This window comes from Malus sylvestris, chromosome 13 (genome assembly GCF_916048215.2).
Source record: "Malus sylvestris chromosome 13, drMalSylv7.2, whole genome shotgun sequence".
Taxonomy (NCBI): domain Eukaryota; kingdom Viridiplantae; phylum Streptophyta; class Magnoliopsida; order Rosales; family Rosaceae; genus Malus; species Malus sylvestris.
The window spans coordinates 40,318-63,996 of NC_062272.1; the positions used below are offsets into that span (position 1 = coordinate 40,318).

General features: G+C 36.8%; 3 protein-coding genes and 1 long non-coding RNA gene across 13 annotated transcripts; 2 read left to right on the forward strand and 2 right to left on the reverse strand.

The window, feature by feature from the left end:
- Positions 1-2,695: 2,695 nt before the first annotated feature.
- On the forward strand, positions 2,696-4,379 carry LOC126596966 (uncharacterized). Of its 3 annotated transcripts, XM_050263691.1 has the most exons (4): positions 2,696-2,852; positions 3,130-3,764; positions 3,862-3,992; positions 4,213-4,379. In XM_050263691.1, the coding sequence occupies exons 2-4, from the start codon at positions 3,550-3,552 to the stop codon at positions 4,362-4,364; spliced, it is 498 nt and encodes a 165-aa protein (XP_050119648.1). In that variant the 5' UTR covers positions 2,696-2,852; positions 3,130-3,549; the 3' UTR covers positions 4,365-4,379. The 3 variants fall into 3 exon arrangements, with proteins under 3 accessions (XP_050119648.1, XP_050119647.1, XP_050119649.1); XM_050263690.1 differs by lacking the exon at positions 2,696-2,852 and having other exon boundaries at positions 3,003-3,764; XM_050263692.1 differs by lacking the exon at positions 2,696-2,852 and having other exon boundaries at positions 3,008-3,764; positions 4,251-4,342.
- A 265-nt stretch (positions 4,380-4,644) lies between these two features.
- LOC126596078 (uncharacterized) lies at positions 4,645-12,703 on the forward strand. 6 transcript variants are annotated; one of them, XR_007613824.1, is made up of 10 exons: positions 4,645-4,710; positions 5,652-5,700; positions 6,604-6,694; positions 8,202-8,332; positions 8,861-8,949; positions 9,281-9,404; positions 9,490-9,614; positions 11,217-11,297; positions 11,535-11,606; positions 12,629-12,703. It is a non-coding gene; the product is annotated as an uncharacterized LOC126596078 (long non-coding RNA). The 6 variants fall into 6 exon arrangements; XR_007613822.1 differs by having other exon boundaries at positions 12,653-12,703; XR_007613823.1 differs by having other exon boundaries at positions 12,668-12,703.
- A 264-nt stretch (positions 12,704-12,967) lies between these two features.
- LOC126596076 (alpha-galactosidase 1-like) lies at positions 12,968-16,356 on the reverse strand. Of its 2 annotated transcripts, XM_050262546.1 has the most exons (15): positions 15,900-16,351; positions 15,517-15,575; positions 15,373-15,429; positions 15,253-15,287; positions 15,074-15,177; positions 14,871-14,946; positions 14,703-14,761; positions 14,512-14,577; positions 14,331-14,414; positions 14,166-14,230; positions 13,956-14,038; positions 13,772-13,862; positions 13,605-13,654; positions 13,371-13,511; positions 12,968-13,254 (listed from the first exon to the last, which is right to left on the reverse strand). In XM_050262546.1, exons 1-15 carry the CDS (start codon positions 16,082-16,084, stop codon positions 13,162-13,164), a joined length of 1,248 nt encoding a protein of 415 aa, XP_050118503.1. In that variant the 5' UTR covers positions 16,085-16,351; the 3' UTR covers positions 12,968-13,161. The 2 variants fall into 2 exon arrangements, with proteins under 2 accessions (XP_050118503.1, XP_050118504.1); XM_050262547.1 differs by lacking the exon at positions 14,331-14,414 and having other exon boundaries at positions 15,900-16,356.
- Positions 16,357-17,793: 1,437 nt separating this feature from the next.
- Positions 17,794-21,133, reverse strand: LOC126596075 (pyruvate kinase, cytosolic isozyme-like). 2 transcript variants are annotated; one of them, XM_050262544.1, is made up of 4 exons: positions 20,959-21,133; positions 20,396-20,790; positions 19,012-19,473; positions 17,794-18,869 (listed from the first exon to the last, which is right to left on the reverse strand). In XM_050262544.1, exons 2-4 carry the CDS (start codon positions 20,543-20,545, stop codon positions 18,057-18,059), a joined length of 1,425 nt encoding a protein of 474 aa, XP_050118501.1. In that variant the 5' UTR covers positions 20,546-20,790; positions 20,959-21,133; the 3' UTR covers positions 17,794-18,056. The 2 variants fall into 2 exon arrangements, with proteins under 2 accessions (XP_050118501.1, XP_050118500.1); XM_050262543.1 differs by having other exon boundaries at positions 20,947-21,133.
- Positions 21,134-23,679: the final 2,546 nt, after the last annotated feature.

Consider the following 23,679-nt stretch of genomic DNA (forward strand, 5'->3'; position numbering starts at 1 on the left):
AGATCTAGAGTGGAGAAGAACTTTGATGATGATTTTTATATTTTTTTAATTGAAGGTGATCCAACAACATATAAAGAAGCCATGATCTCTGTCAATGCTCCATTTTGGAAAGGAGCTATAAATTGTGAAGTTAAGTCTATTTTACAAAACAACACTTGGGAGTTAACGAATTTACCATCCGGTACTACACCAATTGGTTAAAAGTGGGTTTTTAGGAAGAAACTGAAGCCTGATGGAAGTATAGACAAGTACAATACTAGGCTAGTAGCCAAAGGATTCACTCAAAAGAAAGGAATTGATTATTTTGACACTTACTCTCATTTGTCTAGGATTACCACAATTAGGATCCTCATAGCATTAGCTTCTATACACAATTTAGTAGTTCATCAAATGGATGTTAAAACAACATTTTTGAATGGAGATTTAGATGAAGAAATTTACATGGAGCAGCCCGAAGGATTTATAATGAAAGGTCAAGAACATAAAGTGTGTAAGTTGGCTAAATCGTTACATGGGCTCAAGCAAGCTCCTAAGCATTGGCATGAGAAGTTTGATAAAGTCATTTCAGAATATGATTTTGAAATTAATGAGCATGAAAAGTGTGTCTACTACAAGGAATGCAATGGACAATGTATTATTTTATGTCTTTACGTCGATGATATATTATTATTTGGAACAAGTTTGGAAATTGTGAAAGATGTTAAGTCTTATCTATCAAAGATATTTGACATGAAAGATCTAGGAGAAGCCAATATTATTTTAGGAATGAAAGTAGAAAGAACACAAGCAGGTTTTATTATAAACCAATCTAGTTCAATTGAGAAAATACTTAAGAAGTTCAACCTTTTCAATTGCAATCTTGTCTTGATACCATATGAACCAAGTGTGTGCTTACTTAAAAATAGTGGTGAACCCGTGTGTCAACTCTAGTATTCTCAAATGATTGGGTCTTTGATGTATATAGCAAATAAAATTAGACCTGATATAGCTTATGCGGTTGGAAGGCTAAGTAGATACACTCATACTCCAAGTAAAGAACACTGTAATGCTTTAAGGTGAGTATTTAAGTATCTAAAAGGAACTATGGATTATTCTATACACTATAAAGGATTTCCTTATGTTGTAGAAGGGTACAGTGATGCAAATTGGATCACTAATAGCTCTAAAGTGAAATCTACTTCAGGTTATGTATTTTTATTGGGAGGAGCAACTATATCTTGGGGATCTAAGAAACAAACAATAATTTCTAGATGTACAATGGAATATGAACTCATAGCTCTTGATACTGCATGTATAGAGGCTTTTTGCTTGATATCCCTTTGGTGAGCAAGCCTATACTTGCCATCTCCATACATTGTGATAATAAGATCGTGATAGATTTAGTGAGGTAGACACATACAAATAAGAAATTAAATAGACATATTAATGTTAGATACAAATATGTGAGAAGCTTGTTAAATAAAGAAGTTGTTTCTTTGGACTATGCGAAGTCGAAAAAGAACATTGCAGATCAATTGACCAAAGGTCTATCTAGGAATGGAGTCCTAGATTTGTCGAGGGGGATAGGCTTAAACCCATAAGGAAGTCACCTAGGGAAGAAGCTCAACCTTTGTGATTGAAGATCCCATGAAGAAGGTTCAATAGGTAGAAACAATCCATATTGTGTGACCTATATTCCAGCACTCTAAAATAGGAGATTTGAAATAAAATCCCCTACGCATCCCTATGACAATTGTGCTGATGATATGTGATGTTAAGGAAGGACATTGTCCTGAATGAGTTCCAAGGCAGGCAATCTCCTGCAAAGTACATGTCACATGTACTCTTGGAGGACTCACCTAAGTGAGAGTACTCGTGAGGCTGCGACTGTGATAATTGGGTTGTTCTCTAAAAACACTCATGAGAATCAAGATTAAGTGCATGACCATTAATAGCGCTAACCCACCCCAAGTTTTTTATCAATACTATGCGTGTCAAATGTTGTAATATGACTTAGTTCACTATGATTCATTCAAATGAAAATTATGAATACTAAGTGTAGGTTCAAGTCCAAAAGACACCTACACCCATTGCATGGTATACAAATTGCCCAAACTTCCGTTTCTTCATTTGTGTCTATTTTATTCCTCATAGAGTTTTGAATATTGTGGGGGATTGTTGGTTATTTTAAATTTTTTAATTATATTTTATTTTAAAGATTCAAAACTTATTATTATTTTATTTTATTTATTTTTAATATTTAAGAGTTGTGTTTTATCTGAAGAGTCATAATCCTTTTCTAAAAGGGTATGAGAAATCCTTTACATAAGAAACCTCAGACAGAAAATAATATACGCTAAAACCTTTTTTGTCTTCCTCAGTTCTCACATCTTTGTCAGTCAATTTACATTTCTACTTTATAATTTTTGGGCAATTGATCACTACTTGGCAATCCGGCCTGTCGTTGGCGTGCATAACAGATCAAACATCCTGTGAGGCTTTGGGTTTTATCTTGGAGTTGTAGGCACCGCCTTAACCTGCACGTAGGGAGGTGTCTATGGCTTTAGGGCAGCGACGTCACGCCTCTCTTTGGTTCACAGGCCATATATTCTTATTCCTTTTTCCTAATTTAATTTTAATAAGTCTGATAGTGATTATACATTTGATTTGTTATATTTGATCATATAAATAGTTGGTATATTTCTGCAATATATTTCACATTACTTTAGTCTAAAGAAGGCTTTTCAATTGCACTGTACCAATGAACAGTTTTTGGAGCCGAATTTCACTTTATTTACGAGGCTGCCACTGACTCTCTCCACCGCTGATCTTCATGCCGCATGTTGATGATCGTGGAAAGGCAAGGTGCGATGGTCATTTTAGTCTAGGGTTTCGAACGGAGTGCGTGGGTTCGAGACTTTCATTTCCTTTCTAAAGCTGCAGTGGTACTCGGTGACACCATGCTGTCGGGGGAGAGAGAGAGTGAGCGAGCAGAGAGAGAAGAGAGGGAGGGAGGGAGGGAGAGAGAGATAGGGATTTGGTGAGAGGAAGGCATGCAGCTTGCAGGCAGACAGAGTCACAGGGCGTGTATGATTCGAGGGAGAGAAATAGAGGGGATTGAGTGGTGATGCTCGATTTGGGAAGAGAAAGAGAGAGAGAGAGAGAGGGAGAGAGCGATTTTGGGGTTAGGCGAACTCCTTGACAGCTTGCAGCTCCATGCTCCGTCTCCAGATTCGTTGCATGTACCAGCCGAAATGGCTAGGGCCCTGTGACTAGGGATTGCAGAGGTACAGAGAGAGGGGGAGTGGGTGGGAGTTGGGATGGCGGTCGAGTTCAAGTCTGGCTTGGGCGACGCCTGGTACGACGTCCTGATAGTGAAGGACAGCTGTGATCGACTGAGAGTGAAGTTCGTCGGCTTCGGCGACGACCATGATGAGGATTATGAAGGTGAGCGAGTTCAGGCGGAGGTTCAGGTAGGTGTCCGTACAAGTTCAGGACACGGAGTGCATCTCTGCCTCCACTAATACGGCGCCGTTTTCTCAGCACCACCACCACCAAAGTCTCAAAGAAATGGGCCGTGAAGGAAGTGACGAAGTCCAATTTTCCCGAGTTCCTGGAGGAGTTCAAGAACCACGTGTCCACTTCCGACTTCGTGCCCATCTCGCTTCGACACCGCCGACAAGTCGTATTGCAAGGCTAACTACATCGCCGAGCGGTTCTACCTTCTCCAGTTTGCCGCCTGCTCTTTCACTCTCAGAGCCTCCAAGCTTAGCCCTTAACCTTCCGTACATTCTCACTATGCCTATACATACACATATAAATTTATATGTATGCATCTATAGAATGTGATTTGATGATGTGTGTTTGCTGATTTTGGTGCAGATACAACTTCATACTGTTCCCAGGGGATGTATTGAAGATGGGGATGCCAACTTATAGCTTTTCAGTTCAAACATCACATTTGACTTCCATGGCGGAAGAAGGTTTTGATTTCAATGCCTGCATATATAATGGTAAGTCTCCCCTGTGAAGTTTTGGTGTTTAATTTCACTCCCCAATTTCTAATTTTGTGGAATATGATTTTACCCAAGTTAACATTTTTACGAAAACTAGAGAAGTTACATCAGTTAAGAAATTGTCTTGATGAATTTGGGAAAGTGTAATTTGGGATTCTGCAAGTTTGTAACTTTTGATGTTGTTATGATATTTTGTGTTTTTTTTCCTTCACGGCAGCTATGTTGGTCTCTCCTCACCTCTCCTTTTTGGTGCAGAAGCGTGGATTACATTCTGCAGATTTGATTTCATTCCTGGTGGAACTTAGTTTTCATGTTAATGGCGAGGTATTAGTTATATGCTCTTTATACATGACTATTCTCTTGCAGTAGCATATGCTTTATTGAATTCCCCCATATTTTTTTTGGCTTATTGTTATTTCCGACTAAAATATGAATAGTGCTGCAGTAAATGTTGCCATAAGAACTTTTCATAGTATTCACTTTTTTATTTCTTTTGTAGAAAAGTGTTTTCTTCCATATGGAAAGTTTCTACCTGGAATTAATCTCTCACCTCAGGTTAAGGTCTGTACTGAATCTTGATGCTTTGGAACATTTCTTTTAGTTGTAAATAAGAAGTGTGTTAAATGTTTATGAGTGTTGTATTGATGTGCAGGCACTGAAGGCAATGTTGTCTCCTGATTTCAGCCTTTGTCTCTGCTTAATTCCAGAAAGAGTGGTATAGTTCTCTCATTTGCTTTCCTCTTTCAGTTTATTACATACTCGGTTACAATTTCTATATTTTCTTTCACTTGGGTGACCGGGGTTTCAAATAGGTTGTGCACTCTGTGTGTGCGAGCCAGAATTGTAGTATGGTTTTCAAGTTGCGTGTTTATTCATGTCTCATTAGTTTCTGGTTCTCTCTTTTATCATCTCGACAAATTTCGTTATCAAAATTTGAGATATTTTTGGATGTTGAATGTTTTTCAATGTTGGCCAACGAAGGTTATTCAGCTAATTCCCTCTGTTGTTTACTCTAATTCTTTATTAACAAATGGATGAGCAGTTTAAGACACTAATTGTTTTATCTCACTACTTGGAATTATGTTTGTCTCTGTATCCAAACATTTGACATGTTGTTAGTTTAGGTCATAGGAAATCATAGCCACGCACCTTACCAGCAACAAATAATTTTCATTTTAATGGAAAGGGCTTCAAAACTTTGCATTTTAATAAAAAAAACCAACTAATAACTTTATTTAACGATAAGAACAAAAAGAAAAAAACATAAAATATAAACATGTGTGCCCAGTTAAGTTTCATAAACAGTGTAGTACTGTTCCTCTGTCATCTTCTTTGCTGAGGATTTATTTTGAACCTCGCGGAATCAAAAAGACAACTTTAGAGCTGAAGTTTGATTTTTTTTCTATTTAGTAGTGAATTTGTCGCACGGTGGAAATATGTGGAATGATATTTTTGCCTTTCAATTCTAATTGGCAATATGCTACGAATTTAATCTCAGGTTGCATTGTTTTTGTTATTATGTATATTCTTGATTCGTGATTGTAGATGAAGATGGTTGATATTGATATACACTATCTATCTGTATTTGGTTTTCCGTTTATTTAATTTGGATCGGGTTTTGGAAAATTATCTTTGGTTGCTGCATCGGCGGCTCAGTTGGCTTGCAAGTGTAGTCCAGGCAGGCACAAAAGAGATCACTACTTAGGTATTTTTCTATCCATTCTTAAATTTGTTAGATGCTAGACGATTGCTTTGCTACTGCCAGGCATTTATATTGGATATGAGATAGGTGGAGTATTCTGAATTTGGACACATTATGCTAATGGTGTCATTAATGTAATCCCATCTTTTGGACACATTATGCTAATGGTAATCTCATCATGCTTAATTACCATTCTTTCTTCATGTCATTATATTCAAAGCATTACCATATTAGATAGGTGGTGTTAGCACATAATCCCATATGTATCTTAGACTGTACTATTAATATCATGATCTGAACATAAGGGATTAGCACAGTAATCATACTCGGTAATCATGTTATGCCTGACATCAAGGCATGCACTATTAACTTCCAATGGTTAACGAATTGGGTTTTCTGGAGTTTAAGTTCTTGGATCAATTTGAGATTTCAAATGAACCTCTGACCTACTAACCTTGATAGAGGGGCAGAGTATGAAGAAAATTGTGGGCAATGACTGTCTAATTCTTTCACATGAATTAGCATATTTCATTCCCTTAAAATTAAAGGCAAACTAATGAAAAGGGCTTGAAAACTTTGAGTTTTAATGATAAGGACAAAATAAAGGGTAAAGTGAATAGTACCAAGATTGATTTTTTAGTGTAAAAATGTGGTTTTTCATTAAAGTGAACAGTACCGGGTGCTTTTCGTTAAAGTTCCCTAAAATTAATTGTAAGGCTACACTCACAATGGGTTAAATGTTGAGCTCTGACTCTCTAATACTTTCACATGAATGAGCTCGGACTCTCTGATGTTTGTTTATAAGTTTTTGGGTTAATTTTACATTGTAATTGTTTTCCCCTAATTTGAATGATTAATTGTTGAACTTTTCTTTCCTCCAAATCCTCATGTTTTCATATTGACAAGCCAAAAGAAATTGAAGATGCAAAACTGGTAATTGAAGCTTTAAGAAGTAAAGGTGTTTCTGCAATTGGTGTTGTAAGCTTTTGTTGGGGCGGTGAGTTCATTTATCTGCTCTCCATAATGTCTATCTATTTCCTGGTTTATTAGTATAATTCCAGTTTAATAATGTCTCATATGAGGAAGTGCTTATTTTCCTGCTCAATTCATTATGGCATAGGTTTTCATATAACCTTGAATTATGTATGCTGTTTCTAGGCAATGCCCGTGCGATGTTATCAAAATATTATATGTAAAATATGTTGGTTGGCAATCCATTGGTAGTATATCACAAAAATAATAATTGAACGTGTTTCAGTTGCCTTATGCATATATTATCTTTCACCCCTCATATGCAACTGAGACCTATTGACCCTTATGGGGCCGGGTATATATGTGTTATTTTATGAAATTAATACCATGATTTATTAGGTACACCCCACAGTCATGAAGACAATTGTATGTGGGATTTGTAATCACACTTGAAACATCACTGAAAAATTAATATCCCCATTACGTTTCGATGAGACCAAATCTGTGTGTTTTGAGTTCTTAAGAAAAAAGATTAACTGAAAAATTAAAATAGTCCGCATTTATATCCATATCGAAATTCCAAAGAATGTGTGTTGTATTATTGTCATAGCTTTCTGATTAAGTAGATATCAGAGAGTAAGTATGAGACAATGTGAATAATTAGAGGAAGTTAAAGACATCTTTGCAAGTAAGCAAAAATCTGACCATGAGATAATTGGGTTTTAACAAAGAGTTTAGAGAGAGAGAGAGAGGAATAGTATCATATTTGATGATCCCAATCGTTTGTACGCAAATATTACTTTAGTCTAAAGAAGGATCCTAAATTGCTTTGGCTGCTGAAGCCAATTCCAAAGAGGGCGATGTCTTCTACTTGCTCGCCCAAAGGTTCCCATATTTTGCATTTTTTTGGTTTTTTTTTTTTATAAATTTATTTATGAAATTTGATGACTAAGTTTTAAATAATGAGAAATTAGTTTTTCGCTGTGAAATGTTCATTTTTTTATGTTTCTATTAAAACAATGAAATCTTAGGAGGGTGTCGTCAAACTAAGATTTTAAAGGATTTTAAAAGATTTTAAAAGTGATAGATTTGATAGGATTTAAGATGATTAAAGAGTCCTACAAAATTCATATGGATTTTAAAGAATTTGAATGAATTGTGGTGGATTGTGGGGGGAAGGATTTGAAATCCTAGGGGGTGAGGTTGGATTCTTTTTAGTTTTGGTTATATATAGTTTTTGCTTTCAAATCCCACAAAATCCACAACTTTTTAAAATCCTTTAAAATCTCAATTTTTTTAATACACGTAGATTTGGATGGATTCTAAAATCCTTTAAAATCTTTTAATTGACTACATCTAGATTTTAATGGATTCTAAAATCCTTTAAAATCTTTTAATTGACTATACTAGGATTTTAAAGTCTTTTAAAATCCTCTCAAATCCAAGTTTGACTACACCCCCCTTAATCTTCTATCAAATGGGCTGTAATTTCATATGTTCTAATGTAAACTGTTCACTGATTATGGTTATAGTGGGTTGGTCTGAATTGCAGGATTATTAAGGTCTGGAAAAGTTGTAGCCTTAGATGGACCAACTATTTGAGGCCAGACTTGAAGAGAGGTCTTTTATCATAATATGAGGAGAAGATATGTGGGACAAAGAGGTGAGCGAGAGAAACGGTGAGGTTTTATTTTCTGATTTGGATTTTGAAATTGAGTAATTTTCTGCTTTGTCTTTTGAGTAGGTGTGAGATTTATTTTCATGCCAGGGGTTCTAATGGATGGATCGGATGTAAAATTTTCTTTTCAAATTTCAATCCCCCCTGAATCTCTTCATTCCAACCAAACATTTGAGGATTTGGTTTTAATTGTTTGTTTGGACTTTGATCTTTTAACCAATTATTTGGATGCTAGGAAAATTTACATGCTATTTGGATACTAGGAATATTCATGGAACTCAAACAAGATTGTTTTCATAATTTTTTGAGAAATGTGGAATTTTGTTTAAGATGGTATTGACTATTTTTCAAAATCCTATAATCTGGTCAAAGTTCTGAATTTCTATTAAGATCAATATTAGTTGTTTTTGGTTCAAGAAATTTTATAAATCGTTTTTGGTTCAAGAAATTCCAACATTCTTTGTTGGTCCTTGAAATTTTCATTGGTATTGAGTATAGTGGTTTTTGGAGCAGGTTTGCATGGAAGATGAGAAGACGATCTCTGTGTCCCTCGAAACAAGTATTTCGGGAAGCTCGATGATTCGACTATGTTTCGCGAACAAGTTTGTTCATTTTCTAAATGTTTATATTTAGTCTATTTACACGCAGGTGTTAAGCCATACATATATAGATGTATGCCTGTTATTTGTTTTCCCCATAATTTTCATATAATTTATGAAGAATGTATAGGAACGACAATGATCGAGTGGATTATGCGAGTCTCACCGTATAAACTGTAAATTCCACATGATTGTTCCCCTTACCCCTCTCAAAACATAGTTTGGGTGGATTAACTAAGATATGTGTAGTTAATCTTTTTGTTTGTCTACAAGTCATGGTTTTGAACTTTTGATGCTTGGTGACTAACAATGTTACATATAATTAATGGGGCAGGCAGTGGCACATATTTAGGCAGGGCTTGGTGAGGCAGACCCCAGATGATGTATGCCTACACTAGCATGACCAAGGTGGTTAACCCTGCTGGCTGGAGCGATGATAAGCACCCTGAATGTAACAAGTAAGCAACCTATGTCAATTAAAACATGATTAAACATTTTCATATAATTAGTTTTGAGAGTCAATAATATAATTTGAAATTGCAGCAACGTGGCCTGCGAAGAGTACAAGTGCATGGGTCCAGGTTCAAGTACATATAATAAGAGAAATTTGAGCAAAGAACTGACTGACAAACAAGTCAAGGCTTTTATTAGCCTTGGATATATTCAGGGTATGGTTGCTTCCTCCTCCAAATCCAAAAGTGTAGTTATATATATATATATATATATATATATATATTACATATATACACTATTAATTTTGTTAGTACTAGGGAAATAGTTGATTTTTCTAAGTGCATATATATATATATATATGTATATATGGGTTCGATTACAAAATTCTGTCGATTGAAAATCATACTTTATGTTATCATTTACTTGGTACATGAAGATGTTTCATTTTGAAAATGAAAGATAGACTATACTTGGAACAAAATTCTTGAGACTGTTGAGGTGTGCCTTTATAAAGCATATTCTCAGCTTTTAATGCATTTTCAATCTGATCTTTAATTTGTTTCAATTAGGCTCATGAAGCTTGATTACACTCTTCATTTTCAATTGTACCAATTAGGCTCATAAAGTGGTTCAAAGGGCTCCAAGAGCTTGATTCACCAATTTTTTACTTTTCATGTAAAACTTCTTTCAAAAAGCCAAAACATCTTTCATTGTAAATAAATTTAACCATAGGTAACAATCTTTTATCCCTTCTTTTGGTTTTTTCCTGCATTGTTTAGGTGGTGAATTGCGCGGAAAAATGGGGGAGAGGAGTACAATTTATTTAATTTGAGCAAAATAGTAGCATTTAAGCTTAGTTGAGTTGGATTGTGAGAATTAGAGTCAATAAGGCGTCCTCTGTTTATATCTGAAATCTGAATTCATTGAATGATCAATGAGGTTGTAGTGAGAGAAATTGAGAAAGTCAAGAAAAGACTGTCCATACAGTATGTTGTATGTTTCGGGATATCTGAACATCTTAATTTCTGCTCAGGTTGCTGAAAGTTTGTAATTTTACTTGCTGTAGTTGATTATGTCTGCCACACAAATGGTTATACAACAATGTGTTAACAAAAAATATGATTAAAAATAGTTGATTTGTAGACCACAAATGGTTATACAACAATGTGTAGCAAAGAATATGATTCTAATGTCGATTCGTTACAACAGAAGTGAACTTTTTCTACTTTAAGCATGGAATTTTTGCTTTTGTTTTTATTGTTGTTGTCTTTATTGTGGTTATCTGACTGATTAATTCTCCAAGATATATTGAGCAATATCGTGCTGCTCAAAGAATTTCGTATGTGTTCTTTTCAAAAAAAAAGAATTTCGTATGTGTTTACGCGTATTTTTGTACTCTGAATAATTCGAATCAAATTCCATTGCTCCTAAGCTAAGGTCAGAATTTGTAGCATATAAGGGAAGGTTAGCAGATACTTGCCAATTATCCAAAACTAGATATTAAGGTCTTTAAGCTTAATATCTTTTTGTATGTGTAGCATCTGCTTGGAAAAGGTTTCAACTTTAATGTCTGTACGTGTTATTACTCTTCACTGATTGTCAAGAACCAGGATTAAAGAAAAGCATCCTTTAAAGTTTAAACTAGAAGGGGGCAGGTTATAAATTACAGGTGATATGAAACTAGAAATATAGTCTTATAATTTGTGTCTAAAAACATAATAAAGGATATTATGTCCATCCATGATAATAATAAGATTTTTATTTATGTGGTTATGAGTTTGAAGTCTCTTTGATTAAACATTTTCTTTCTCACTCAGGGGTTTACCATGAACCACCTCTTTTTGCAGCTACTATACTTTGATCAGGAAGAGATTGGTGGATTGAGCCTTTGCCTACAAGTACCAAGACTTTTCATCTTTAATTTTGTTTGATTATGAATTATTAGCGTAGTTAGGCACTACAATAAGATCATTCCTTTGACTGAACTATAGAATATAGATACAGATCATTCCTTTAACCTTTTCCTATGTATGCTTTATTAGCTGACATTACAGAATATTCAATTAGCATGGGTGATTGTATTGTTAACATAAGGGATCTCTTTAAATTTTTTATTGTGTATTGACCAATTGCAGGTAGACGGTTCTATGCTCACATAACTTTCCTGCTTGATTCTTCGGATGCCTTCCGTGCAATGTTTGAAGGTGGTATAATTTTCTAATTTCCCCTTTGCAGCAATTTCTCTTTCTTTGCTTGCATTAATTTTGTATTGTTTTTTTTTAAGAATTTTTTGTGCATATTTTTGGGAATTTTTATTTGGTTAGAGAAAGGGGAAGAATATAAGGAGAGGAGAATTATAACCTTCGAGTTTCTAAAAGTTTTAATGCGTTTCGCGTCCTGCATTTTTGTAACATCTGTACAAGTTGTCACTTAGATCTTTTGGTTTCCGGCTACTTTAGTTTTTCAGTATTGAATTGTAGGATTAAAGTTTTTGATTGAGTTCTTATTTAATTCCAGATTGGAATGGGTACAATCTGAGCACTCCTAAAACTGAAAAGTTCTCCGTAGATTGTGAGAATGGCTGTGTCAGATATGGTTTATCGTCTATGCAAGGATGGCGTACCACAATGAAGGATGTTGTGATTACATTAAACTTTTCTCTTCCTATTAGAAGTTTTCAAACATAAATTCTTTTACGTCTCTTCTCAGAAGTTTCTACTGTTGTATCCTTTTCCGTTTTTATTTAGCATGCTATAGTTTGGATTCAACTAAATATGATTTTACTTGACATATTCAATTGATTGCATAGATCTAATTCCATTGGCGGATTATTATCTGTCCTTAGTCTGAATGTGTCAGTAAACATTGTTTGTTTCACCACCAAGTACGATTATTGAAAACATATATAATAGAGAATTTATTTACTTTTTGATGGACATACTAGAGAATTTGTAAACATGCTAATAGAAAATGCTCTTGATACGCACTAGAGAATGATGTGATACATATTCCGGGTCCTATACATATAGTTGCTGTTTCTTATGGAAACAGAACTTTTTTGGCAACCATGTCTTTGTGATCAAGAATGTTCAGTTCCTTCCTACTAATTATGCAATGTCTTTACATGTTAGCTCAGTTGAATGTATATAAAAGCCAAGCTGCTTATCTTATCGACCTCATTCACTCATATGTCCCTCTGTTCATTCATGATTGTGTTGAATTTATTCAGGTTAAATGTGTCTTATTCATACAGTTATACCTGAAACAGTGGTTCCCGCCGCAACGCGCGGGCTTATTTTCTAGTCTTGTACTAAATTAAAGAGAGTTTGGTTACTCTTGGAAGTTGGAATATACAAGGCAACATCACATTTGGATTTAGTTATAGCGGCTTCAACTTCAAATGCTGAATCTTTTCTTCAAGCAACAGTCATGTTGAATGCTAAGCTAACATACATGCAGGTAGGTCATAGACACACTACCACTGAAACAGATGAGATTGCACAAGTTTTACTCATTCCCTTGAGGGGAGGCCCATCCGCCACAAGACGCAAACACACACACATAAAAATCAGCGGAGAAGAGGAACTAATTTGCTTCCTCCAGATTGTTATTAATAGGAAATCAAGTTTTGGTCAAATGGTAAATAGGAACAGCTCGTAGATTGTAAACCATGAATGCGACAAACATTAATAAGGGAGACCTCAGAGACCTCTCATCAACACCATGAACATTCTTATTCAACTGAACTCAACTCATACATGGTTAAGACACTGGCTTCAAAACATACATTTTGCATGCATGAGAGTCCACAGTGGCTGTCAAGTTTCCGACAAATCGTGCCTTCAATGTCTTGTGCTGCATGACAGCAAGGAAGGTATCAGTAAATATCTCCCATAAATTACAACACAGCTGCCAAAAGTAGCAAGAATTGAGAAAAAACAGATGATTGATAATACAAAGGATTAGTATACCTCCCAGAGGTCTCTTGCTTCAACAACACTGTTTGTCGGGATCTCAATGTCATCCCAGTGAGCTGTGACCGCAGTTCGCCAAGGGCCTCGGTTGACAAGGAGTAGAGCTACTCTGTATCCTGAAAGGGGCCCCGCCCAAATCTGTTCATTCAAATTTCAGAGTTATACACAATGACAGAATACTTACGTTATGTATACATATCACAAGAGATTTGCTGGCATTTTCATTTTTACCTCGAGATCCCCTTCTGATCTGACCTTTTTAGCTTGGACACCAAGTGGATCTGTTACAGTTAACCATCATAAAAATCAAAATTCCGTGAGTTCTATTAGTGCAAACTTGATCGTTCACTTCACTCACTAGGAAGGAAAATCAGTGTCCGTCCAAAGCTTGTACTTACCTTGGTTTACAGAGATAACCTCTTTATTTGCAATGATTTCCATGTTCTCTTTTGTGATATTCCTCACATCGCAGCCAAGAAGAAGGGGAGCCTGCAACACAGCTCATGTGTAACCAAACAGATGACCTAAAATTGCACATTTCATATAAAGAAGAGCATCTAGCATATTAAACGTTTATGGTACCTTAGAAATGGCCCATATGCTAAAATGGACTACATATTCATCTTTTGTCATTCCTCCATTCCCCACTTCTAACATGTCGGGATCTGTTCAAATTTTCAGCAGATAAATAAGATTAACCTCTTAGTGAAACATCAACACTCAACAGTGTGCCCAACCCAAATGACAGTATATGTAAAACTGGGTTGTTGGTTGCATTAGCGGAATATTCACCATTCCAGCCACCAGGTCTGGCAAATTCAGCATAAACTTCATTCATGTCGGCCCTAGAGATCATACTGCCAAGCAAAATGCCAGAAAAAAGGTATTATGTGAGAGTGAGACCCCAAAAACATGAGACCAAATTGAGAGTCAACGGAAGCACATGCATGTTTCTACCTTTCCCATGTATCAGAAATGTCATTAGTAGTTCTCCAGCTATTTCCTACTTTAGCACCCCATTGAGCAGGGTGCAAATCTCCCCTAAAAAACGAAATAGAAAACAAATTTAAGAACTTAGGCCTATTACTAAGAAAAACACGATACATGGTTCTTGAGTTTAAGCAAACAGGACCATTACCATTCACAAAGTGAAAAGAATATGGGACGACCTGCTTTCATCAGAGCTCGGGTCATTACAGGGTACCTACAAGAAGAGTTGAAATATTTGTAGAAAGGTATTTGTCATATGGAGACCTTATCCTGGGAAAATTAAGTGCAGGCAGGAAAGTACTTTGTGCGGTATCATCATAGCTATTCTAGGTATTTTACCTAACAGTTGGCTTGGAGTCATCATTATTACAGTTATCATACTTCAAATAATCAATTCCCTGCAAAGAAAGTGCATGAGCATTTCAAGATTCTGTGACAACATATCGTCATTGGAGATGTTATGACTCCCTTCGATTGAGTGAAGTGATTACAACATATATATCGTACCCAAGCAGCAAATGTTTTGGCATCTTGCTCTTCGTGGCCAAGTGAACCAGGCATGGTTTTGCTGCAAGTGAAGTACCTGCAAATTATAAGCGAATGTACTATTTGTTTAGTTGTACTTCAAGTATATATCAACATTCAAGAACAGCTCTACATGCAGTATGTATTTGTAATGGGATGGGGTGTATGAGAGTTAGATGTGTTACCCTGCATCTGAGTAAATTCCTAGCTTAAGACCCTTGCTGTGAACATAATCCGCAAGAGCTTTAATGCCTGATGGAAATGTTGATTTCTTGGGCACTAGATTGCGCTGCGTATGAAATTTTATGCATGTTCAGTACTTTTACAGCCGAGCTTGTTTGTGATGAAAAATAGAAACAAATACCTTGTGATCACGAGCAATTTCGGCCCAGCAATCATCTATAGATATAGATAGCATCAGCTTTTATTAAAATTGGAAAGTACCAAGCTACCCAAAAAACAAAAAAAGAGAGAAGAAGGATACCTATGTTAACATAGGTATATCCAAGTTTAGAGAGACCAGTGGAAACCAGTGCATCAGCTGTCAAACCAACCAGAGAAATTAAGCAAGCTTTGGAAACAAAACATGGCTTTGATGAATAGGCAAGAGTTAAGTTGCTGGAGTTACCGGTTGCCTTGATGATTTTCTCATCGATTTTGCAGTTGAAGTGATTCCAACTATTCCACCTAATTAAGCAAGCAAAGAAAACAACATTAATTATTTAATCTTAATCCCACAAGCTTGCAAGTATTTGAATAAAATTGTAGTTGTGGGTTGCGGCACATGTTGATACATATAATATCAGGATTTAAAAGCAAACGGTCTCTTGTTGATATATATAACACTCCAAGTGTGTAAAAACAGCAGAAGGAAAATAAATTGCTTCCCATTTCGTAAGTTTGCTGAAATGTATATATCTTAGAATCTGATCTGACTGGCTGTGGCTGACCATCGATTAAAGGAGGCAAGAATATTAATTTTATGTAGTTTGTAAATGAGTAAAATTCTACCCCATGGGAGGAGTGAGTCCAAGTCCGTTGGCAAGCAGATTTCGTCTGAGTTGCGAAGAAGCTGCTGCAGCTGAAGCTGAAGAAGCAAACGACACAACCATTGCCATTATCAACAACATCACAATCATCGTCATCATCGTCACTAGTGCACCATGATCACAATCACCACCATCCTTCTTCCCCATATTGGCTGCTGCTGCTTCTCCTTCCTTACTGTCTCTTACTCTACCACTCACTCCCCTCTAATGTTGACTCACTTGACCAGATTCCTCTGCTACTAATACTACTACACTCACTGATTCTCTCTCTTTATCTTAGGATAACTGGATAAGAATGCTCTATATCCAAAAAAAAGGAAATTAAAAAGAGAGGATCAATTCCGTTGGAGAGATATAAGGAGATACGAACTTTAAATTGTTTTACACTACAATCCCGTATTTTAGACTTAAAAAACCGAAGAAAAAAAAATAAATTAAAGAGTATAATAAGATAAGAATTCCACCGTTGTGTGGTGTTTTCGTTACGGTAAATATTTTCACCTTAATTTTTGTCAAAGAATTCCGCCATATAAAGAAAGTTCGCGTAACTGGTAACTAGCCAATAAGGACAAATAGTGAAACCCTCTAAATTAGTAACATTAAAAATATTTTCTAACACCAAATAGTAAGTAAATAAATAAATAAAAATATTTTCTAGATTGGATTGGGGACATATAAAATATTTAATTACATTATTGAAAGTGTGGTCTGAATCTTCAAATATTCAATTAATATTTGGAAAAATGGAATAATAAATTAAAAATCTTTGGAAATAAAGGATTATTAGGATCACCGTACAATGTATAACTTTTAACGACGAGGAGAAGAGAGTGACCTGCTGAAAGTGAACGTAGGTTGAATAAATAGACACAAATGAAATGGAATTACATACACTCTGACACTCACATGGTTTTCATGCGATGCGCGATGCGTTGCGTCCCGAATCCTGACCAACTGACAAAGGCCTTCTCTTAGCTAGCTGTATTCCTCGAAATTAGCAATTGACACCACCCTTGGCTATCTGAGCTCCAATCTTTATGTCACCTTCCTTCTCACTCGTGGTGTGATCAATAAATGGTTTATGGTCATTGTAGCATTCTGATGTAAGATGTAACAATAAAACTTACACGTGTAAGTTGTTCTATATTGTGGTCTGGTCACAATGGCTCTCCTAGCTATGAGCCTATCTGCCTTCGCTACATGGCTCCGGACTCATCGATTCTTGTTGGCGTTGCATTTGCATGCGAAAGGTTCTTGAATACGGCACTTGGATTGGGTGTGAGTGCGACAAGAGGGTGAGATCAACAGAGAAGAGGGGTAGGGCAGGTAGGTTGCTTTTTGTCTCTTTGCATGAATGCTTGGTGGGTGGGAAGTGGGCCTACTGCTGTTTTGAGCTTTACGACTGCACAGCGCACTAGGGGTAGCTAGCTTTGGCTTTGGAGGGAATCTACTTTTCAATCGATTGTATTAATTTATTTATTTGCACATCATCACCTTTGTCTTAGGCTTTTGGCTTCGTCTTCGGCTTTAAAGGGAATCTCTCTAGCTTAATATGTAAGGTCCAACCACATACTATTCAGCAGTGAATGTGCCAACAGGCCCAACACCTAACATAATCAAGACCACAACCAGAAAAACTACAACAGTGCACTTGAGCGAGGGACTTTAAATGTTCCATGGAACTTGGGGTAAATTTGTTAGGAATGCACCATTGGGGTAAACTTTGAAATGACTCCTGGAAATGTCATTCCAAATCCCATTTTATGTTTTTTAGTGTTCTTGTAGTCCAGTTTTCAAAACTGGCTTGAGACTGAACTTCTTTGGTATTTTAAAAGTCTCTCGTCCAAACACAGCGGTAAGATTTCCCCGAGCTTTATTTCTACACCCGGGCAAAATCAAGCATACTCCCATAATAGCTCATAGCTTGTGCAGCATAAAGCAATAAAAATGTAGAGGTACCATACCCTCTCACGTAGCTTCAGAAAAGAAAGGTAACTACTACACTTTTCAGTGCTGTGATCGCTAAAACGTAATAAGGGGCTAGAAACCAAAACCCATTTAGTCCATCTCAGCCACATTGCTTTACCGTGCAAATGTTGGTACTCTGCAAACCTCAGTTTTACTTTACCACACATATCTTAATAACAGAGGCGACTCCAATGCGATGAAGTGCCACCACAGCATCCCCAGGCGTGCACAATCCCCTCTGTGTTGCTGACTTCAGAGCAGCTTCCAGGATCACCTCTGTGGATTCTGCATCGGTAGCTTTGGCAGACCCTTCAGCCAATAGAGGAATCAACCCCCTGTAGATCAGGCTATGTCTTGCCGGAGTCTCATCACTGCAGGTCCAATCAAAGGAGTCTGTGGTCAGAACTGGAACCACCACTGACAGTATAGGAACAGCTGGCCGGTACTTCACCACCAATTTGGCTGTGCTCCCACCTCTTGTCAACACAACAATGAGTTTGGCTCTGGCCTTATTGGCTGTTCTGACAGCAGAGGATGCAAGACTCTCCAAATGGCTCATTGGAAGAGGCGTCGACTTCATCATCTCCTTAAAGATTGCCCTGTAATCAAGGGAAGATTCTGCCTCAATACATATACGAGCCATGATTTTCACGGCGAGTTCTGGATAGGACCCAGCTGCACTCTCACCACTAAGCATGACACAATCAGTGCCATCAAGGACAACATTAGCTACATCTGTGGCTTCAGCACGGGTTGGCCGTGGAGACTTGATCATGGATTCAAGCATCTGAGTGGCAGTGACCACAGGCTTGCCCACAAGATTACACTTATATATCATCATCTTTTGTGCCAGAAAAATTTTCTCAACTGGGATTTCCATTCCAAGATCACCACGGGCAACCATGAATGAATCTGTCTCTCGCAATATCTCATCAAAGTTGATAACTCCCTCCTGGTTCTCAACCTATAAAAACCACAGCAAACTTAACTGGTAATTAATGAAAAAAACAATTAGACATACAAACCCAAAAAGTAAAGCTACGGATCATTTTCTGACATCAATGCTGGGACAATCGAACATTAACAGCGAGGTTACTGGTGCATACCTTTGACATCAATTGTATGTTATTGGCATGGGGTCCAAGAACTTTACGGACATTAACAAGATCTGATCCCTTGCGTACAAATGAAAGAGCAATCATATCAATCTTGTTGGGCACGCCCCATTCCAGAATATCTTCCTTATCCTTCTCCGTCAGTGTGGGAAGATCCACCACAATACCAGGAAGATTGACATTTTTTCTTTCACCCAGCATTGCAGTGTTCTCACAGCGGCACCTAACTGTACCAGCTGCTGGATTACAAGATAATACAGTGAGAGTAATGGTGCCGTCTGCACATAAAATGGTATTTCTCGGCTTCAAATCCACAGCCAGCTTCTTGTAGCTCATGGAAATCATCTCTTCATCCCCCTTGATGCTGTAATAAGTAGTAATAGTAATTTCCTGCCCTTCCTTAAGTTGAATGGGTTTTCCACCCTTGAGGAATCCAGTCCGAATCTCAGGCCCCTACGAAAAGTGGAAGTAACAAGCGCTCAGTTTCAAAATGTGGAAAGTGGAACATTATTGTAGACCAGACCATCTTTAATTATTGTTAGAGTTTGTTAGAATGTGGATTAACAATTTTTTTATATACTAAAACTTGCTGTCATATGTAGGCTTTTTCCACCTGTAGAGCCAGCATGTGGATTCAACTTAAGATTGAGAGGATTGTGATTGCAAGAAATTGAACGTGGGATCTAATGCTCCGATACCATAATGTAGTAGTTTGCTTTCTAACAGTTATATATATTTTAGTAGAGGCACGAACTTAATCTTGTAGCAATTCTTTCAGTTGTAATAGTGACCAAGCCTACCCAGTGTTGTTTCTCTCAGAAACATGGGACATAAATAAAACAACTTTCAACCGTTTACTGATATAGACCACTTATCTCAAGAGGATGTGAATAGTGAACTACATGAATCAGCCAAATGATATTGGTAGAGGCTCAGAAGCTAAATTCTGGAGCAAGGAACTAGAAGATATGCAACCCTTAAAACCATGTGTGGGCATCGAGGCCCAGGTGATAAATATTCATATTCATGTATCCATTCCATTGGAGTAGAGTGGAGTAGAGTAGGAAAAAGGCATCATATATGGATAATAATAGGACAAACACAAGAGTCGAATTGGATAATAACTAAGAAGAGGATAATTAAGACTAATGGTGAATAACACAGAGAGACAATTAGACAAGGCTATTTATTTATTCCTTCATTCATTCCAGTAGTTCACCAGAAAGCAAAGCGGGAAAACAAAAACAAACAAACAAAAACAAGAGTAGGATGAAAATTACACAAGTGAGGGTATATATATGTAGCTGCAGAAGTATGTATGTATAGGAAAGTGAAATCGAGAAATTAATTAGGAAATAGAGAGATAGATAGGGACCTTTGTATCGAGCATGACGGCGCAGAGGATCTGAGTGTTGTGCATGGCAGTGCGGAGATTGTCGAGGGTCTCCTGGTGGTAGTCGTGGGTGCCGTGAGAGAAGTTGAAGCGGGCGACGTTCATGCCAGCCCTTAGAAGCTTCTCGACCATGGGGACGGAGCGGGAAGAAGGGCCCAGGGTGCAAACGATCTTGGTCTTGGGGATGCGGCCGTCTTTGGGGAGCTCCTTGAGTATTCATTCTATGTCTATGTTGGCCATGCTTTGAAATCTGAATTTGATTGACTTTCTTCTCTTCTTTTCTCAGCTAGATAAGATAGATAGATCTTGGATCGATGATGATGATGATGATGATGATTTTATCTTCCGATTCGAAGTCGATTCAAGTCGATTCTGAGCTGAGATTGATTAGCAATTAGCAGCACACAAACAAAACAAAACAAAACAAAGGAAGCCCTTCTCTCTCGGATTTTTACCTTCAAATTCGTAAAATAAAAAACAAAAAAAATAAACAAACAAACAAACAAACAACAAATAAGAAGTAGCAAGGTTACCAACTTAGTTACCAAGCCTTGCTCGTGGCGGCGGGGGCAGCTGGTGTGACAGTAGCAATAGTAGTACGGAGGAGGAGGGAACAGTAAAGTTGAAGAGAGGAGGCAATCACAAATCCGAGTGAGCAGTTGGGGAGACTGTCTGTCTTTTGGTGAAAGAGTAAAGTAAACAGTGGGCTTAGAAACTAGTGGACTAGACCGGACGTGAAAGAGTAATGTAAATAGTGGGCAACTTTGAAACCGGTGGACCCCACTAAGATGACAAAAATATGCTCAATTTTTGTCAAATCATTTTGGCCTATTTTTTATTAAACTGAGAATAGTTTTGTCATTTTAATCTTTATTTAACATAACTATTCATTGAATGATCAAAATGATTGATAGTGGACAACTTTAGAGCAACTCCAGCGTTGCTGGTTGCTCGGGAGACAGGCGAGGAGAAAGGGCCCGACGGCCGGGGGATGGGGCTCCAGCGTTGCTGGTTGCTCAGGGGACAGGCGAGGAGAAAGGGCCCAAGCGAAAGGCCCGGCGGGGATTGCCAGCCCGAGAGCCTAAGGGCTGTGTGACGTATGGCTGATGTGCGACATCGGTGCATGCGCTCAGTGTTCTCTGCGTCCTCCTTCCTCCTTCCTCCTCGTCCTCCTTCCCCTCCTCGTCCTCTTTCCCCTCCAGCTTTGACGAGGATAATAACGAATCTGGGCCGTTCGATGGAGAGCACAAAATCGCGAGGGTTGTAGACGGAGATCGGAAACCCTTTCTTGGCGATGTTGAGGGCGAGATTTTGCCCCATGACTGCGAGGCCTGCCATGCCTATGTGCGACAGAGCTGGTGAAGCTTCCATGGCTGCTGCTGTGAAAGAGAGAAAGAGAGAGTGAGTGAGAGAGAGAGAGAGAGAGAGAGAGAGATGACCGGTCAAAATTAGGGAAAAATAATAATATTTTATGGATTGGGTGAGAAAAAAAATATTAATATTTTATTACTAATTGCCAGGGGGAAGGGTTCCAATGGTGGAAATGCAAATGACAATTACTGTTTATTAAGGGCTGTTACTGTTCACTAAGTGGATTGAATAGTGGATTGCCAGGGGAGGGCTCCAAGGGTGGAGTTGCTCTTAGGGACCACTTGTATTGATTTCAAATCTCAGAGAACAAAGTAAAAATTGTGCAAATCTGGTGGACCATTTTGACTAAAAAAGCCTTAATTTTTTCATAGAGAAAGAAAGACAAAAATGAAAGTGAGAGGAGATGAGGGGATTATGAGAGGAAATAATTTTATTCCATAAATATAAGGGGTATTTTGATATGGGTCCAAAGTAATTAAAAATTGGACCTATTTCAAAAGTAGGCCTATAAAATTGGACCTATTTCAAATTTTCCCTAAATAGAAACTCATCCGAAGAAAATAAGAGACTCAATCGAACATTTTGAGAAAATAACAAGGAGAGCATTGGCCTAATAAAATACTAGCATTTGCCTACGCACTTTGTGTGTATGAACACATTTTTTAGAAAATGAGAATGAGAGAGGGAGAAAGAGAACATGAGGGAGTTGGAGGTTTTTGTTTTTGTTTTTGTTTTTTTTTGTTTTTTTATAAATATTGGAGGTATTTTAACATTACATGTAGGTGATGTTTCAATAAAAAAAAATTAAATTTCGGACCTATGAAATTACATTATTGCCCATCATTTTTTTTGTGTGATAGAAGACTAATTTGTTTTTTCACCTTCTTTTAGTTGACAAAGAGGGTTTTATTAATTAGTAGAGATTATTCTTACCATCTATTTGTATCATCTTTTTAATAAAGATGAAACCTATATGTATTAGTGAGTCACACCTCTATTTTAGAGATTGTAAACGTAACATTACTCTTGGCCCAAAAACCTCTCATTCATTCAGCATTATCCATTTTTAGGGTGTATTAAATTGGGATTTTGAGAAATTTTAGTGGATTTATAAATTCATGAATTTTTATAGAGTTTAATTGATTTGTAGAGATTCCATGTAAAATTTTGATTAATACACTACGAAATCTCTCAAATTCCTTTTAGGGGGGGTGTATTCAATTGGGATTTTGAGGGATTTTAATTCTTTTAATGAATCAAGAGGTATCAAATCAGAATTTTAAGTGATTCTCTAAAATTCAATGTGTATTCAATTAGGATATAGTTTATTAAAATTTTTAGAAATCCGGGTGTATTCAATTAGAATTTTAAAGAAGTTTATAACGTTTCAGATATATTCAATTATAATTTGAATTTAAGGAATTTGGAGAAGTTGAGGAATTAGAAGAAATTGGAGAGATTTTGTAGTGTATTTTAAGCATCCACAAATCTCACATATCCCCATGAGATTTCGAGAGAATTGAATCAAAATTTTACATGAAATCTCTACAAATCAATTAAACTCCATAAAAATTCATGGATTTACAAATTCATTAAAATCTCTCAAATTTCTAATTAAATACACCCCCTTAATTCCTCAACTTTTTCAAATTCTTTAAAATCAAATTCTAATTGAATACACCTAGAATGTTATAAACTTCTTTAAAATCTTAATTGAATATACCTGAATTTCTAAGGATTTTAATAAACTATTTTAAAATCCTGATTGAATACACATTGAATTTCAGAGAATAACTTAGGGCTCGTTTGATATCCTACCCAAAAACTTTGATTGTTCCTAAAAATAATTTTCAAATAACATCACTTAAAAACATTTTTCTTTTAAATCTCAAAAT

Bases quoted from the DNA above. Each gene is read 5' to 3' on its own strand.
- LOC126596075 (XM_050262544.1), bottom strand. From the start codon at position 20,545: ATGGTCGAGAAGCTTCTAAGGGCTGGCATGAACGTCGCCCGCTTCAAC. The intron at 19,474-20,395 runs GTCCCTATCTAT...CACTTTTCGTAG, and splicing joins CCGTCATGCTCGATACAAAG to GGGCCTGAGATTCGGACTGG. The intron at 18,870-19,011 runs GTATGCACCAGT...TGGTTTTTATAG, and splicing joins ACATACAATTGATGTCAAAG to GTTGAGAACCAGGAGGGAGT.
- LOC126596076 (XM_050262546.1), bottom strand. From the start codon at position 16,084: ATGGGGAAGAAGGATGGTGGTGATTGTGATCATGGTGCACTAGTGACG. The intron at 15,576-15,899 runs GTAGAATTTTAC...TTGCTTAATTAG, and splicing joins GGACTCACTCCTCCCATGGG to GTGGAATAGTTGGAATCACT. The intron at 13,512-13,604 runs GTAAAAATGAAA...TTGAATGAACAG, and splicing joins GATCAGAAGGGGATCTCGAG to ATTTGGGCGGGGCCCCTTTC.
- LOC126596966 (XM_050263691.1), top strand. From the start codon at position 3,550: ATGGGCCGTGAAGGAAGTGACGAAGTCCAATTTTCCCGAGTTCCTGGA. The intron at 3,765-3,861 runs GTACATTCTCAC...ATTTTGGTGCAG, and splicing joins AGCTTAGCCCTTAACCTTCC to ATACAACTTCATACTGTTCC. The intron at 3,993-4,212 runs GTAAGTCTCCCC...CCTTCACGGCAG, and splicing joins CAATGCCTGCATATATAATG to CTATGTTGGTCTCTCCTCAC.